At 47.1% G+C, this 15414-nt stretch overlaps 1 protein-coding gene and 1 long non-coding RNA gene across 5 annotated transcripts in view; one reads left to right on the forward strand and one right to left on the reverse strand.

Annotated features, from left to right (window-relative positions):
- NHS (NHS actin remodeling regulator) overlaps positions 1 to 15414 on the forward strand; it is a gene marked incomplete at both ends in the record, with an annotated part of 345228 nt that overhangs the window by 271887 nt on the left and 57927 nt on the right. For all 4 annotated transcript variants that reach the window (XM_082681251.1, XM_082681252.1, XM_082681253.1 and 1 more), the window contains one exon: positions 12563 to 12715. In XM_082681251.1, coding sequence (XP_082537377.1) covers positions 12563 to 12715 — 153 coding nt within the window. The remainder of the gene's footprint in view (positions 1 to 12562; positions 12716 to 15414) is intronic.
- LOC309839495 overlaps positions 4508 to 15414 on the reverse strand; it is a 72890-nt gene continuing 61983 nt past the window's right edge. The window contains exon 3 of the long non-coding RNA XR_014298515.1: positions 4508 to 4676. This is a non-coding gene — a long non-coding RNA (uncharacterized lncRNA). The remainder of the gene's footprint in view (positions 4677 to 15414) is intronic.

The following is a 15414-nucleotide window of genomic DNA, read 5'->3' on the forward strand; positions in this document are numbered from 1 at the left end:
CTCTCTCCCTTACTTTGGTATCTCTGATGCCTAGTTGAGAATCTCAGGCCTTCCTGGTCATCTACTGTCATCTACTCCATGCCATGCCTCCCAGTAGCCTTGCTCTCTCTCACCCCCCTGCTTTATTTCATCAGAGTGCCTATTGTTACCTGCTTACATCCTTCCTTATCAGTCAGTTTTTCACTTCCTAGCCTTCCTCCTTCCTGGATGTGACCTCCGTGAGGGCAAGGACTGTGTCTGTCATGTCCACCACTGGCAGTGCCTGGCACAGTGCCCGGCACATGGCAAGTCCTTAATCACTCATTGCTCAATAAATGAATGAACCTATTGGGCCCTGGGGTCCATGAATCTTGAATAGATTCATGGAGAAGGTACAACTTGAGCTGGGCATTGAGTAGAATTGATCTGGGAGGAAAGAGATCAGGAAAAGAAAGAAGGTAGATTAAAGGAGAGAGAAAGGGCCACGAAGATGTATAGCTTGAACCATTTATGGAGTTGAATCACATCCATGCAACCAAAATACTTGAGCTCCTATAACATACAGGTCCATATTCTAGACCCGTTGCTTAGGTGGAAGATGCAAAATATAAACAAGGAAGCCCATCTCTATCCTTAAACAAACAGCTTGTCTTGAGCTCTGCTTTGGGGCACCTACGACACTCCCCGTTATATAGCAGGTTCCTCAACCCAGCCAGCAGGGCTCTCCACTGAATGACTTCAGTCTTCCTTTCCAGGATGACCGTGGCCTTCCCACACAGATATCTGCTCCTGTGTGGGGCAGTGGTGTGGGTTAGAAAGCCGGGTAGAAGGCAGAAAGGGGTATGGGGCTTCGGACTCAGCTGTACTCACTTGGAGTTCTGGCTCTCCCATTTATAATCTTTGGGGCCTTGGGCAAGTTCTTAACCTCTCTATGCCTATTCAGCAAATTAGAGATAATCAAATGTTTCCTGGCTTTACTGTGGGAACCAAATGATATTACCCAGAGCCTATCTCGGTGTCTGGTCCATGCACCTCATGCTCACTAGGTAGTGCTGTCTTCCTTCTTGGCGGCCCCTAACCTGCCCCCTGTGCTTCACACAATCCCTGGTCCGGCGGCAGTAAACTCCTGCTGGGACCTGCACTGACACTCTTTCCAACCTTCATATTGGGTTGCCTCACAGGAAATCGCCAATAGTCAGACGTTTCTTACCTCAAAATGGAAATTTCATACGGTTCTCTTCCAGCGTTTTCCAACCTCCCTGCTGATTCTATCCATCAACTCTGACTCCACTTCAAGACTACCTCTTCCCTGTACCCCTTCCCGAACCAGAGAGCGTTTCTCTTGGACCTGTATGGCACTCTGTACCGTTCGCAGGGGGCACACTTGGTCCCACTGGGCTCATCATCTAACCTGTCTAATGTGGCTGCCAGGTTAGAAATTCCTGAGGGCACTGATGGCATCTCCTTCTCTTTAAAGTACATCTGCACAGTATGTACCTTGAACTTAATAAGAGGTTACACATTCCATTTCCCAGACCCAAATGTGATTAGACAGGGACTCCGGTACACTCGGCGGGACTGGGGTCAAGATCTGGTGAGCCTCTGAACTGTGCCAGCCAGCGCTGGGGCCCAAGTCCCTTGTCCTCTAATGCGACCCTCTAGAACCAGCTGCCTGCTATAGCTTTTTTCTCTCTTTTCCTCTCACTCTACCTGCCTCCTTAGCAAATCAACCCGAGAAGAGAAACATGACAAATGCCTTAAACCTGGGAGGGAGAAGTAGGGGGTCATTTATCTCTTTTGAAAGATTGCCGAGTTCTTGGATTCTCATTTGCTTATTTAAGAGCTATACAGTTGAACCATATGAAATCAACAATATTTCTAACCATTTTGACCTACAAAAAATATCCATTTCATATGGTACAGCCTAGTGTCTTGGTATTTGGGCTCATTTACAGACATTCATAGGTGAAGTAGTCTGATCCCTGTGTGTGGTCCACTCACCCACATCCTTAGAGAGATTCCCTAGACAGGCTACTCAGCTTCTGATGGGCCCACGGCCTTCCGTAGATTCTGCCATTGCTTATGGAGTTTCCATCAGAGGCTCTGGATTCAAAAATGGCTAGTTCATTTCCCTTTTCCCTGCAGTTACCAACATATGTGTTTGATCTCTGGGCTAAATGTCAAGACCTCCAGGCTTGAGTTTTCAGGTCTTCTGGAGATCAAAGGCTCTCCTCATCACTACGTGGGCTTCTCTGTGCGGGTACTCAACAAAGCCAGTCCAGCCCCTCCGAGGGCCAGTGGTTGAACATCCCAGAGGCAAGGAGGGAAGGGAAGGAACTCCTAGTTTTCTAAATATGGCAACACACGGGGCAGATGAGCGTGAAGGGCAAGAAGGCTTGTATGTTTTTCTCAAGTAAGCTGTAAATTAAAAATGCAGAAGCTGTAGACGGATTTTTTTTTTAGTAATTTACGAACTACATCCACCTGAATGGGGCAGTCAGGAGCCTCTCGTTTCTCTCATTTCATGCACCCAAAGGAATATACAGAACCTTAACCATTATTGGATTCAACACCTTCAATCATTTCGTGTGACTTTTAAACCGAGTACTTCTTACTGTCCATCTCTAGCAGAAAATATCCCAAAGACAAAAAGCAAAACAAAAAGGTATCTAAAACTGAATTCAGTTGTCTTATTGCAGTCATTTTGAGACTACTCAAGTAAGAAATTATGCCACTGTCGTTAAGAATCAAGATTTTCAGCCTAAGAGAAAAGAGATCAATTATAAAATCAAGAAAGTTAAATTGAAACCCGTAATCTTAGATTTGAATTGGAAATAGCGGTTTCAACACATGATTTATCTTCACCTTCTAAAATTCACCTATTTTCTTGTCTTGTCTATTGAAGAAGCTTAGAGTCAATGACAACCCAGCAACGATGAATACCCCTGGCGTGCGGAATGTGGTCTCTAAAGCCTGTTCCCTCCGAGAAGGGCCAGGACTTCTTGGGGAAAGGGCTGATTCCAGGTCTGGGGCAGCAAATATGCAAGAGGAACCTGGGCTACCATATCATGCCTAAAACTCCAGAGCTGGAAAGAGACTGTAGGAGGTCCAGTGACCTGCTCAATGCCACACAGGAGGCAGGACCCTGGGCATAGCCAGGGCCCCTAGTCCATGCCTCTACAGAAGGCAGCCTCCCCTCAGCCAGGCCTCCAGGCCATGGCCCTCCCAGCTAATGTTCCAACCAGGATCCAGAGTTGCCTGACCAGGGGTTTTTCACGGCCACTCTTGGGGGATTTTTGACAACAAATCCATTTTAAGCTACTTTGGCATTGGAGAACTTTAAAAATTAGCCAGGTGAGCAATCAAGACATCCCAAGTCTGAAATGCAAATGCTTGTTCTCTAAGGGTCACATTCCTAAAACCCCCAAGACTATTAGTGCTCTGTCCATATTCCCTCACCCCTATTAGTTTAGTGCACAGCAGCCTGACTTACAGCTCCCACGACCTGCATTCCTTCTCTGACTAAGGAGCCTGCTTTTCTACAAGTACCAGGGAAATACTGTTCTGGCACCTAGGCAGCCTTCAACCAATGATTGATAGGAAGTGGTAGATCAATATCCCAACTCCCTCGCCTCTAAGGGGTCCCCCAAGGGGATCCAGCCCCAGTTACCCACCATGATAACATGCTCATACGTACACCCTCTATTGGCTTCCTTCCCTTCCCTTTCTCACTTCCCTCCTCCCCCTACTGGTAGCTTCTTAGTATCACCTCCTGAACCTTTGCCTCAATGCCCGTCCTGGGGAACCATTCTCTGAGCCTGTCCTCCCCGGGCAGATCGAGAAAGAGCCATTGTCCGTGGAGAGTGGGCCTCCTTCAGTATTGCTGCAGACTCGGCTAGACTCAGGCTGAGCCAAAAGACAACGCGTCTTTTCTGACTCCAGATTCAATATATCATGTGTTAACTATGTGTGTCTTCTATTGAGAGCACCCAGCTCATTATAAACGTCTTGGCTTTGGGAGTGGAAAGGTCCTTGGAAAAGAATTCCTTTTGGCTTGCAGGCTCATATATTTATTCCTTCTTTGTTGGCCCAATAAAGGGCGTCACCTCTCTACCTATGAAGATACTAATTAGCAAGTAAGTAATTCTAAGTGCAGTGCACTGGACGTGGTATGTGGGACCTTTTGTAAGTATTTTTAAAATTTCCATCCTTGCTGATGATCTCTAAGTAAATTTTAAGAGACTAACCTCTACGTAGGAGAAGAGACTTATCAGCATGTGTAACTGGGTGTCACGTGCTAATTACCTTACCGCTTCACCATTTAACCAAGCCAAGGGCATCTGTCCAAGAGGACCAGAGAGTCTCTGTGCACCATAACGGAAACGGAAAGAACCCTTCCCTCTTACCTCCACTGGCTGTATGCAGTGTCTCCTGAATAGAAAGGTGATCGTCACATGCTTTTTCTGATCTGCCTCTCCCACTCCAGCTCCATGTTCTGCCCTGGAATGTCAAAGGTACCTACCTGTGTTCATAACAGCACATCTGCAGTTTGAGCAGGAATGAAGGGACTTCAGAACACTACATTCATCTTTGTGGGTAGAGTGCCTTCCTTCCTCTCCATCTTCCTGCTTTCAAGGAACCAAGAATATCGAAAGCTGATACTCGTGTCCTCCCAGTAACCAGCCTCGCCTGGTTCTCTGCAAATAATGAAAGTAGCTTTGTGACAATTCACCCTTTTCTGAATCTTTGAAGTATTCCTTGGCGATCCATCTGGCTCTCCTGAAAGATCAAATTCCTTATTTCTGATGGGTATTATCTTTTCTATACGTTAACTTGTTTGCAAACAAACATGTAAAACTGCCAGTGTCTCTTTAAGGGGTGTGGGGCTGATGAGGCAAGGGTGGAGCCAGGCTCCCACTCTGATGTAAGCTCAGGCATGCAAGTCTTGAAAACTGGCACCAAGGTGTCATGACTTGGTGACGGACTGGTCATTTTCAGCCCAGGTTTGCTGGAAAGCAGGCGCTTTACCACTGTCTGAGAACATCACGGCCCCCCGGTAAAGCTAACCTTGGGGTTGATCTAATTATTAGACCGCGCTATTGAGATGGTTTTTGTAGAGCAAAACAGTTGAATATCACTAATTTAATATCGTTCAATCTAATACCTACCCTGTTGCCTCAGTGTCTATAAACCAGTGGTTTAGTCCATGTGTGGTCTGCTGACCGGGAGCATCAGCAGCCCCGGGAAACTTGTTCTTTGCTCCCCGGGCTGAAGCGTTTCTGGCGTCCCAAAATGAAAATGGCTAGTTTCTTAGATGACAGGTGAAAAGCGTGTGTTTTGAGTTTCGGGTTTTGTTTTCAGAAGGACAACCTGATAGACGTGACAGATAGCAAATAAGCACTGAGAGAGACGAAGGGCGCAGCGGTCAGGCTGAACGTTGCCAAGGGAAGTGCGCATGCACCCGGGGTCAGGGGACCTCAGCTTTGTTTTTGCCTCTGCCAAAAATCAACTCTGTGATCTTGGGTCATATCTTTGAACCTTGATTTCCTCCTCAGTACCTGCGAGGGGTGCCTAAACAGTAGCTTTCAGTGTGTTGACTGCTGCCCAGAGCAAGAAATACATGTTTACATCACTCCCCGGCATGCACACATACAAATGCACACATACGTGACAGAACCAAGAGCGTCACGAAACAGTACTACATGAGGTGCACTGTGGTATTTTCTATTCTACTCTCTTCTATTTCATTGTTTAAAAAATGCTCGTCTTGATCTGCTGAACGGATTTCACAATCCACTAAAGGGTCACGCACTGTGGTTTGAAAAAACACAGAACGCCATAATTTCCGAGGTCTCTTCAGTAGTAGAATCCAGTGACTCTGCTATGTGCCTAAAGGAATTTTCTGAAAACAGTAGCCGAGCTGTGACAGATGGCTACGTGCTTGCATTCTGGAGGAAGTGCATGGTATAGAACATGGCAGCAGAATGACCCAAAGATAAACAGGAAAATTATAAACCGTTTCCAAGCAGAACGTATAGTACTGCAGCTCTGACAGTGACTCAGAGAATTAGGATCTCTAAGGCATTACACTGAATGCTGCCCAAGTCAACCGGTATCAGAGACCGGGGACATCCGACCTGTCAGAGAGGTCACAGGCTCCCTGGTTGTAGGCAGCTTTCTTTTCAGTTTCCAGATTGTAAGATACGCCCCCCCACCCCCCAGCAAGAGTGATCTCTAGTAGCCTCATTTTTGTTTACACTTGATGCACCATGAAGACGGGGAAAATAAAGAAAACAGGAAGTTGGAGAGCTCCAGACTTTCGTCTTTTGAACTCGGACCCCAATCCTGGCTTCTTCATCTTCTTCTGTTCCCACCGCAGGAAGGGGAACTAATATTTAGTAAGCAGGGACATGTCAAGGACTTTGTCATCTCCCTGGATCCTACGAACCATTCTGTGAAGCCTCTAGGATCCGCACTTACGGAGGCCCAAAGATTTCAGTCCCTCGTTCTGGATGCACTGCTGCTGTGCTGAATCACCATCGTTCCATCCCAGAGGCCAGGGTCTTTCCCCCAGTGCATCCTGCCATAGCTTGAATACAGAGTCTTTCTTGGGGGGATGATGCAACCTCATTTAATTTCGGTGACTGGTAGAAAGCAGAGGCATAAACAGAGCAGACAGGACTCTTGTCAGACAGCAGGAAGGCCAAACCCTGATTTGTAAAGATGGGGAACTTGAATCCTGGGAACGTTCAGTGACTTGCCCAAGGGCACAGAACTGCGAGTAGAACCCAGGCTTCTGGTGGTCTTTCCACAGGATGTCGAACATTGAAACAACAGCAGTAATAATTAAACAGTACTCCTAGTGTGAAGCATCATTTCGTTTTAGAAGTTAGAGAAATATTTATACGGGAAAAATCGTTCTGGCTCCTTTTCGTGCGTAAATAAATACACAGCCACGTTCTCCTATTCTGTGGGTGCTGGAACCTGTCAGGAAGCCTAGGTTTTTCTGATACTGAGGGGTCCGTGTTGGATGCTTTGTCCACAGTGGGGAACAAGTCTGAATTACTGTGGTTCTGCGGAAAAGGAAGCCCAGCAGGGGCAGACTGTGGGCACCTGGCTCTGGCGCTGGGTTGTTCAACAGGTAGCAGGAGCCTCGGTGCTCCCTACCCTGCTCCCTCCTCCACACTGCCAAGCAGAGTTGGGGGGGCGGGGGAGGGAGGGAGGGAGGGAGAGAGTGGAGAAAGCCCCTCCCTTGCTCCCTAACGCATCTGGGAAGTCAGGCAGTAGCACCAGAGACCCTGAGTAGATTTCCATTTTGCTTACCAAGCTGGCGACTGCTGAGGAGCGGCTGCAGCCTAGCGGGGACCCAGAGAGCAAGCCGCCGACATATCTGTGATGCAATTTCAGATGCTCATTGATAAAGTGATGTGCTAAACATGTTCCTTGCTGCTTTCTGTCAGAAGGCATCGGGATGGACGGTTTGTGTTCCCAGCAAGAAAGCGGTGTGATGGGGGTGGGTGTGATGGGTGGAAGGGCAGGAAGGAAGGTTAGCAAGGTACATGTGGGTAGTTAGTCCTGTGGACACTCTAAGAACATTTTAAAAAATCCCTTCCCCTCCCCTGAAGGGGTAGAAATTCCATGTCTGAGTCACTTTGCACATTTTTCTGAAATTTTCACGACATGTAACATTCAGACTTTGATTTCAGCTGTCACCTTCCCCTTATAAATTCTTGAGAGCCTGGGAGAAGGAAGAAGGAGTAGCTTGCGGAGAGAGCCAGCGGCAGGTATGGGGACTCGGGGTAGAGGGGCCTTCTAGGAAGAGAGGCCAAGAATAAGCATTTTGCACTCCTCTTAAGGGCAGTAAAGCTTTAAGGGAGTGATAAGCTCATGAGGCCAGGAAAGGCAGTACTGAACAAGTACCAACCCTAGACCGGGGGCCGGAGAGGCATGGCGCAAGATTGTATTCGCCCCTGATTTTTACCCCCTCCCGACAATTCCTAAAGCCGAGCCTCTATCCGTCCGTAGAAGCGAACCTGGGGATTTCCCTGGTGGTCCAGTGGCCAAGAATCTGCGCTCCCAATGCAGGGGGCCCGGGTTCGATCCCTGGTCAGGGAACTGGATCCCGCACGCACGCCCCAACTAAAAGATCCCGCATGCCGCAACTAAGAGCCGGCACAGCCTAAATACATACATACATACATACATACATACTTAAAAAAAAGAAAAAAAAAAGAAATGACCCTGGCCTTTCCAAGAGAGGGGCAGACGCCAATCTTCCTCAGTTTCCAAGTCAGCTCATTTCAGATGAACCCAGTGACCATATCCATGCTGTCAGTACATCACTACGAGTCAAGGTCTAGACAATCCCATTATCTTCAGAGTTCGACAGGGGGATCAGCTAAGTTCAGTCTAGAAAGACTTTTCACTGCCCTGTGGACGTTTCCTACAGTGGCATTTTCTTTCAGCAGTCTGGTTTTATGGTATCTGTTCGTATTTCTGGAATATGGCATATCTCCTGGGCACTTTGTGAAAGATTCACTCAGTTCTTGGTTACACCTAATGCTATGGATGACAGAGTAGCAGTTATGAATCCTTTATTTATTTCTTTTTTTGAGAAGCACTAGATACTTTTCACGTGGCAGACAGCCGCTTCACATCCCCCTCCCCCAATCAGCCTTAGTTTAGGCAAGTTTATCTCAATATTGGTTTGGGGAAAAACAGCAGCTTGGAAGCCAGAGATGGTTTCTAATCCCAGATCTTCTACGTGCCAGGTGTGTGACTTTGCACATTTACTCACTTTCTCTGGGCTTCTGTTTCCTCATTGGTAAAATGGGAGCACTACTTTAATCTCCGGGTGGTGTGAAGGTACCATGAGTATAACACACCTGGCGCAGTGCTTAGCATACGGCTGGAGCTCCCTGCAAGAGCCTACAGTCTTGGACAGGAAAACTGATACATGCACATAACCGTTTTCCTGTGTAGGGGATAAAAACAAGACATATAGCCCTATTTCCCACTGTAACCTGTGCCATTATCTGCCCCTTCCCTGGGAGGAGTGACAAAGGAAGGAGAGGACAGATACCAGGCAAGGCAAGCAACTGGCTCCAGGGAAGCAGATGAAATAGTGGGAGGGTGTATTCCTTTTCTAATATCATACAACATATTGCCACAAACGCAGCAGCTTAAAACAGTGCCCACTTACGATCTTGAAATTTCTGTGGCTCAGGAATCTGGGCACGGGCTAACTGGGTCTTTTGCTCAGGGTCCCCTTGGCTTGCCATCAGAGTTTTGGTTGGGGCTGAGTTCTCATCTGAGGCTCAGGGGCCTCTGGGTTGTTGGCAGAATTCAGTTCTTTGAGGTTTGTAGGACTGAGGCCCTCAGCTCCTAGAGGCCCCATTACTTGCCACCTGGCCTTCTCTACAATGTGGCAGTTTGCTTTTTCAAGGCCAATAGGAGAGTATCGCTGCTTCTGCTTGTCTTTTTTTTTTTTTTAAGGGCTCACCTGATTAGACCAGATACACCACACTAATTATCTCCCTTTTGATCAACTCAAAGTCAATTGAAGAGGGATCTTAAAATCCCATAATTCACAGAGTCCACCTACACTCAAGGGGAGGAGACTATACAGGTTATGTACACGAGAAGGCAGGAATCTTGGGGGCCACCCCAAGAATTCTGCCTACCGGACAGTTCCCTAGATATACCCAAATAAGCTGAGGAGAGACCTTCTTGCTTCTCTTTGTATTATTTTTATGAGACCAAACATTAAGTAAGAGAACTAAACCTACTATCTTGCATGGCTCAGCCAGGGTGAAATTGTTAAGTAGGGAAGAAAAGGGGGCAGGGTGAACCTGAAGATGTGGGACAACCTTGCACTGGCAGTGGCGCACCGAGCTTATGAATGAGTGGATTCAACTTTTGTTGAACTGTTACTTAGGAAAAGGAATCGACTTTTTAAAGAAGGAAGATGGGATAGTTTTCCCTAGAAGAGCTCCATTAGTGCCTGTCTGCCTGCCTCTGGTGGACACACAGTACTAGGTAATGAATGCTCTGTAACCAAAGGACAAAACTGAAAGCAAAAGCTGTTTCCCACACAAAGATGGAGGGGCCACAGCCACTCAACCTCGTTTCTGAGGGGTATCAAAATATAAGACCCTGAGCGTCTGGTCTGTGGTGCTGAGGGAATGAGGGGCTATAAGGCTCTCTGGTCTACCCCCAAGTCACCTGGGTCCAGCCCCAAATCCTGGCTTCTGCCTTCCCGCTGAAAGGATGAGCCTGGGAGAGGAGGTGCTCAGAAGTCCCTCTACTTCAGGGACTATCCCACTGAACTTCCTGCCTCTTCTTTCCACCAGGCAAGCTTTCTGCTCTGTCCCTTCTCCCAGCTGTCACTAGCACATGAATGCACAGCCATCTCCGTTGAGTTTGGTAATGACCTCTGCCCTGTTGGGTGGGAGCTGACCTCTGCATCCAGGGAGAGGCTGACTTTTCAATCAGTCCTGGTCACTGAACCAGAGCATTCCTCTGAGGGGGGCTAAATAAAGGCTCTGTCTTCAGCACTTCCCCCTACTTTACACATGAGAGAAGGAGAGCTCAGATCCAGATGTGGCCCACCCTTTCTACCCCGAGGCCTCCCACACCTCATCTCAATGACCCCTGACTGGTTCGCCAAGCACTTATGTTTCCAATGAAAGGGTTGAGGTTATAGAGTAACGCAAGAAAGAAAAGTTGCTGCCTTTATTCTTGGCCCCATAGAACCTTCCCCTAAAAATACTCTTCCCCTACCCAGGAAGTTAATCCTGTGATCTCTAACCCTCGGGCTTGAAGTCTTCCCGGACATAAAACACCAAGTGAGAATAAATCTAGGTCAAAGGGAGTCATGTGCTCTGTAGCTGAGGGTGCGAGAATATCATAGATAGTACACTCTGGTTACGGTTGTACAATACAATAGCTACCTGTGGTTATTTAAACTTAAGTAAAATTAAAAATTAAAGGTACTCGGTAGCCAGTGTGGCTGGTGGTTGCCACAGTGGACTGTACAGCTAATACAGCATTTCATCATCACAGAGTTCTATTTGATAGCACTGTTTTAGAGGCATAGATAGCATTGTGTCCATGTGATGTTTCTTTAGCATCTTTGCAAATATGTCCTTGTTTCTACCGGTGGTCCTTGTGGTTAGGATGTATTATTCTAGTGGGGGGGGGGAAACACTGCTAAAGACTGCTTAAGAAAACAAAAACAAAAACAACTGCTGTAAATGCAGTGCCGGGGGAGGGGGGGACTAATTATCAAAAGGCTGCGTTTTCCCAATTTTCTTTCTTCTATTCCCGCCCGCCCCTTCTACAAAAGTTTCTTCCCTTCTTTTACATTTGCCTTCCTGCTTTATCTGCAGAGTGTCATGTTTTATGTAAGGCTTCCCAGACAAAGTGAAATGCTAGACCAGATTTCAAAAAGAAAAGGATCGGACAGGAACCAAAAGTTTGTTTGCGGCACAGGAATAAACAGTGGGACAGAATGCGCCCAAATCACACCCTGGGAAGAAAAGGAAAAGCAGAAGGAGAGGACGAGACTGGGAGATGCAGGGTAGGTCTGGTCCAGATAGTAGGTCTGGAGGGTAAAGCAGACTGGGGCAGTTCTCGCCATTCCTGAGGCTGGCAGGCTGCCCAGGTGCTCAGGAGTTCCTCTGTGCAGTAACTTCCTAATCAGACTCTTCCTGCTTAGGAACAGTGCCTTCCATAAGAATTTATCTTTGACTCACGGGTGATCTCCATCTTAGGCTCAGTGTGTGCACGAAGAAGACATAATAGGTTAAATGCTGTGTTTGCGGGAAGGAGGCCTTCTTCCTTGAGCTCTTGGAGGAGTCGCAAGGACCGTGTCCCTCTCCTCACCAGCACTGTCTGTGGTTTCCCTCCCTTAACACCAGTCACCCCTTAATGGGTTCTTTAATGCCTGTGCTCTTCCCTGGGCAAAACTAGGGAAGCTAAGCAATGCTTTGAAAGAAGGCAGACAGTGGAGATGGCAAGTAGAGGGCAGGATAATGCTCAATAGTGAGGGTCGGGGGCCGGGGGTCACAGGAGACAGAAAGCAGGGCAAGGGAGGGGCAAAGTTCAAGTGGGCATCAGGAGCAGGTGTGCAGAACTATAGTTCTGAGGGCCTGCGGCCAGGAGACTGGAGCTGGGGCAAGCTTTTCCACTCACTCCTGAGGCTCTTCTCTGCCTTCTTGGAAGGCAGGCCCTCACCCCACCCTGAAGCATGGCTGGCCAGGGGCCTGTCCAGGTTCACGAACAACTGTGTCAGACAGTGAGAAGTGAGGGTGTAGAGAGGAAACTGGCTGGTCGCAGACAGATGGTTGGTGTCCAGGGGTCTCCCATCCCTTGGCTTGGGGGCCCTATCTGTATCTATCCTATCTGTATCGTAAACTTCAAACCTTTCTCCAGCCGTAAGCAAGTTCCTCTTGTGAATGCAGCAGTCTGGATTTCTACTCCACTCCACCCAGACTCCACCCCGTCCCGCCCCAGGGTCTGCCAAATGCACAACTGAAAGCTTCCGATGGATAATGCCCTGTTTTCCTCTTTTGTCTTGCAGCTGTCTCCAACCTGGACGTCGAGAGCAAGCTGAGCGTGTACTACCGTGCACCGTGGCACCAGCAGAGAAACATCTTCCTCCCGGCCACCAGGCCGCCCTGCGTGGAGGAGCTGCACCGCCACGCCCGGCAGAGCCTGCAAGCCCTGCGCAGAGGTGACTGATCTCGGGCTTGTGGGCATTTCGGGGAGAGAACTTGGAGCTCGTACCATCAAGGGGTTGTTTTCTGTCCCATCCGTCCCAACACCTCCCCTTGTTAATAGCAAGTACTTTGAAATGCTCCAGTTTTCTACCCTGAAGTGAAATTCATGGGTACTATAACCTGCCTATTGATGTAACTAAAAATAGCATTATGGCCTGAATATGATAATAAAGAGAACTTAAAAGGAAAATTATTTATAATAATGATATTTGCAATATGCAAATGCCCAGGCACAGCTGCACTAGAAGACATAATGAAGAAGTCAGATGTTTGTGCCTATCAAAAGTAGGTTTGGATTAAGTAAAGACAGAAGTCATTCTGAACACAAAGCACAGAGAAATGAAAGAGTCAGGGGGCAGGGGGACACAACCATAGAAACTGGTGCATTCAGCACATATTATACATGAGCAAAAAAAAAAAAAACCCCTGGATTTTAATTAAAAGAGAATTAGCTTTGACTCAGAAGTAGGTTCTAGGCTTTTCCCTTACAAGAAATTCTGGCGGGCTATCTGTGGGACCCGGGGCACTGTTTCAGTGTTCAGGACTGTACTGTGCATTGTAGGATGGCTGTCATCCTTGGCTCCAGCCCAATCATCTAACAAACAACCAGAACCTTCCCCAGGGGGTTTCTTCTGCTGCTGTTGAGAACCAGTGATCTGGTCCATTCTACAGCAGAGCACATGGAGCCCTAGAGAGGTCAGGACACTTGCTGAGGGTCACACGCAGCAGGTTAGGTACAGTGCCAGGACCCAGACCCCCCCCCCCAGCCAGGGCTCTTTTCCTCCGCACCATACACTGTGTCCTAGGGAAATAAATAGTTCTAGTTCTCTCACAGTCCCGAGAAAGCCGGAGATAGGCACACAGCATTCAAGGTAGAAGATACAGCCTCCTCTTCCACTGGTTACTTTTCATGCCTTAAAGCCACTCTAATTAGGACAAGGAGATTAAAAACTGGCATCATCCTTTTTAGAGCCCCCTCCGTTGGTGTCAGAAGTTGGCATGCCAGCTTTTTTGGCCTTTAGATTTTTGCTATGGAGACACATGGGGTCTGTACATTCAGTGTCTTTGCTCCAAATTCCCTATGCTCCTTTAAGGAATGGTATTTTGCGAGAGTATTAAAATTCAAATAAAATATTTTTATGTCACTATCAAGATGGAGAAATAAAATGACAAATGTTGTTTTCAGCTTTTTTCTTCCTCATGTGTATGACTCCTCCCTTTTGCCCATCCCTTGTCTTTTTTCCCTTTAATGAAAGAGCTAACCTACTAATACCCCTAATGCAACTGTTTCTAAAAATTCCCCTTGGTTATTGGTAGCAGATACTGTGACCCTTATAATGAAGGGTGACAGTATCCTCTCAACCTATCGCTGGCATTCTTACTATTCACTTCAATTTTATAGTTGGCTGAAAAGTTCTTTACCAAATTTTTAGTGCCAGCCACCTTCCAGAAAGCTTTGTTAACACTCTTACTGTTCCTCTGCAGCCTGGATTAGGCGCCCGTGCCATAACTGCCTGTGCATCATCCCATTGTGCTCCGTATAAGCTTATATCATAACTAACCACTTACGGGCTTGTCTTCTACCATTAATCCATGAGCAACTCAAGGACAAGGATGATATCTATCTTATAAATTTTTTTTTTACTTTTTTCTTTTCTTTTTTTTTGGCCACACCACGCGGCTTGTGGGATCTTAGTTCCCTGACCAGGGATTGAACCCCGGCCCTCGGCAGTGAGAGCACAGAGTCCTAACCACTGGACCACCAGGGAATTCCCATAAATTATTTTTATTCAAAGCATTCAGCGTGACCCTGACATAATAGTAGGTCCTCAATGAATGTTTGTGCAACTGAATCAAATTCTGCAGAAAACTGGTCGAGTACTGAGGGCAGAGAATGACGACAGAGGAATCTAATCATTCTCACTAAATACCTTCTCTGATCCCATCATTAGAGCTTGAGTAACGTTAGCCCTTTAGACATAATTAATTATTTGTATCCCTTTATTATTATTCATAAGTCATCTCTGATTAGATTTTTCCAGATTCAACCAGATAACATTAAGCTGCTCCTAAGCTATCACATTTCACTGTGTTGTCAGGTTTGGACTTAACAGCAGAACTAAGGAACAGCAAGCGCCAATATCAATCTTCTCAGAACGTCCTCCTGGGGGCTGAGAGATGGATATGGGGCCTCCTGGGGTTTGTAAGGAAGACGGAGGAGCTGCATCTTGCCCTCCACAGACAGGCTTGCTTTGTGGTTGTCTCAATAGCAAATCTTGGGTGTAGTAGTTTTAATAGCACTGCAGAGAGCCATAAACAGGAATTATAGGCATCACAGAATTAAAAACATGCAGTGTAGAATTAAAATTAGAAAGTGACTTTTTTTTTTTTACCCTTGTCCAAGAAACAGTAGCTTAGTAGTGCATTCATCAGAATACCACTTCTGCCATCTGGTGGCCATGACTAATACTGACCTATGAGACAAGGCCTTGCTCACAAATGAGCTTCCCTGTAGGTTCTCTGTTTGGACAGCTGGAATGTCCTGGCTTCCACCAGGAGGGAGTGGATGATGAAGCACAGACAAGCCCGGCTGTGGCGGCAGCAGCAGCGTGCTCCTTTTGGAAATGGGGCTATAAGGAGGGAGCTGGGGGAC

The sequence above is a fragment of the Grampus griseus genome (assembly GCF_964374135.1).
Source record: "Grampus griseus genome assembly, chromosome: X".
In the NCBI taxonomy this organism is placed as follows: Eukaryota; Metazoa; Chordata; class Mammalia; order Artiodactyla; family Delphinidae; genus Grampus; species Grampus griseus.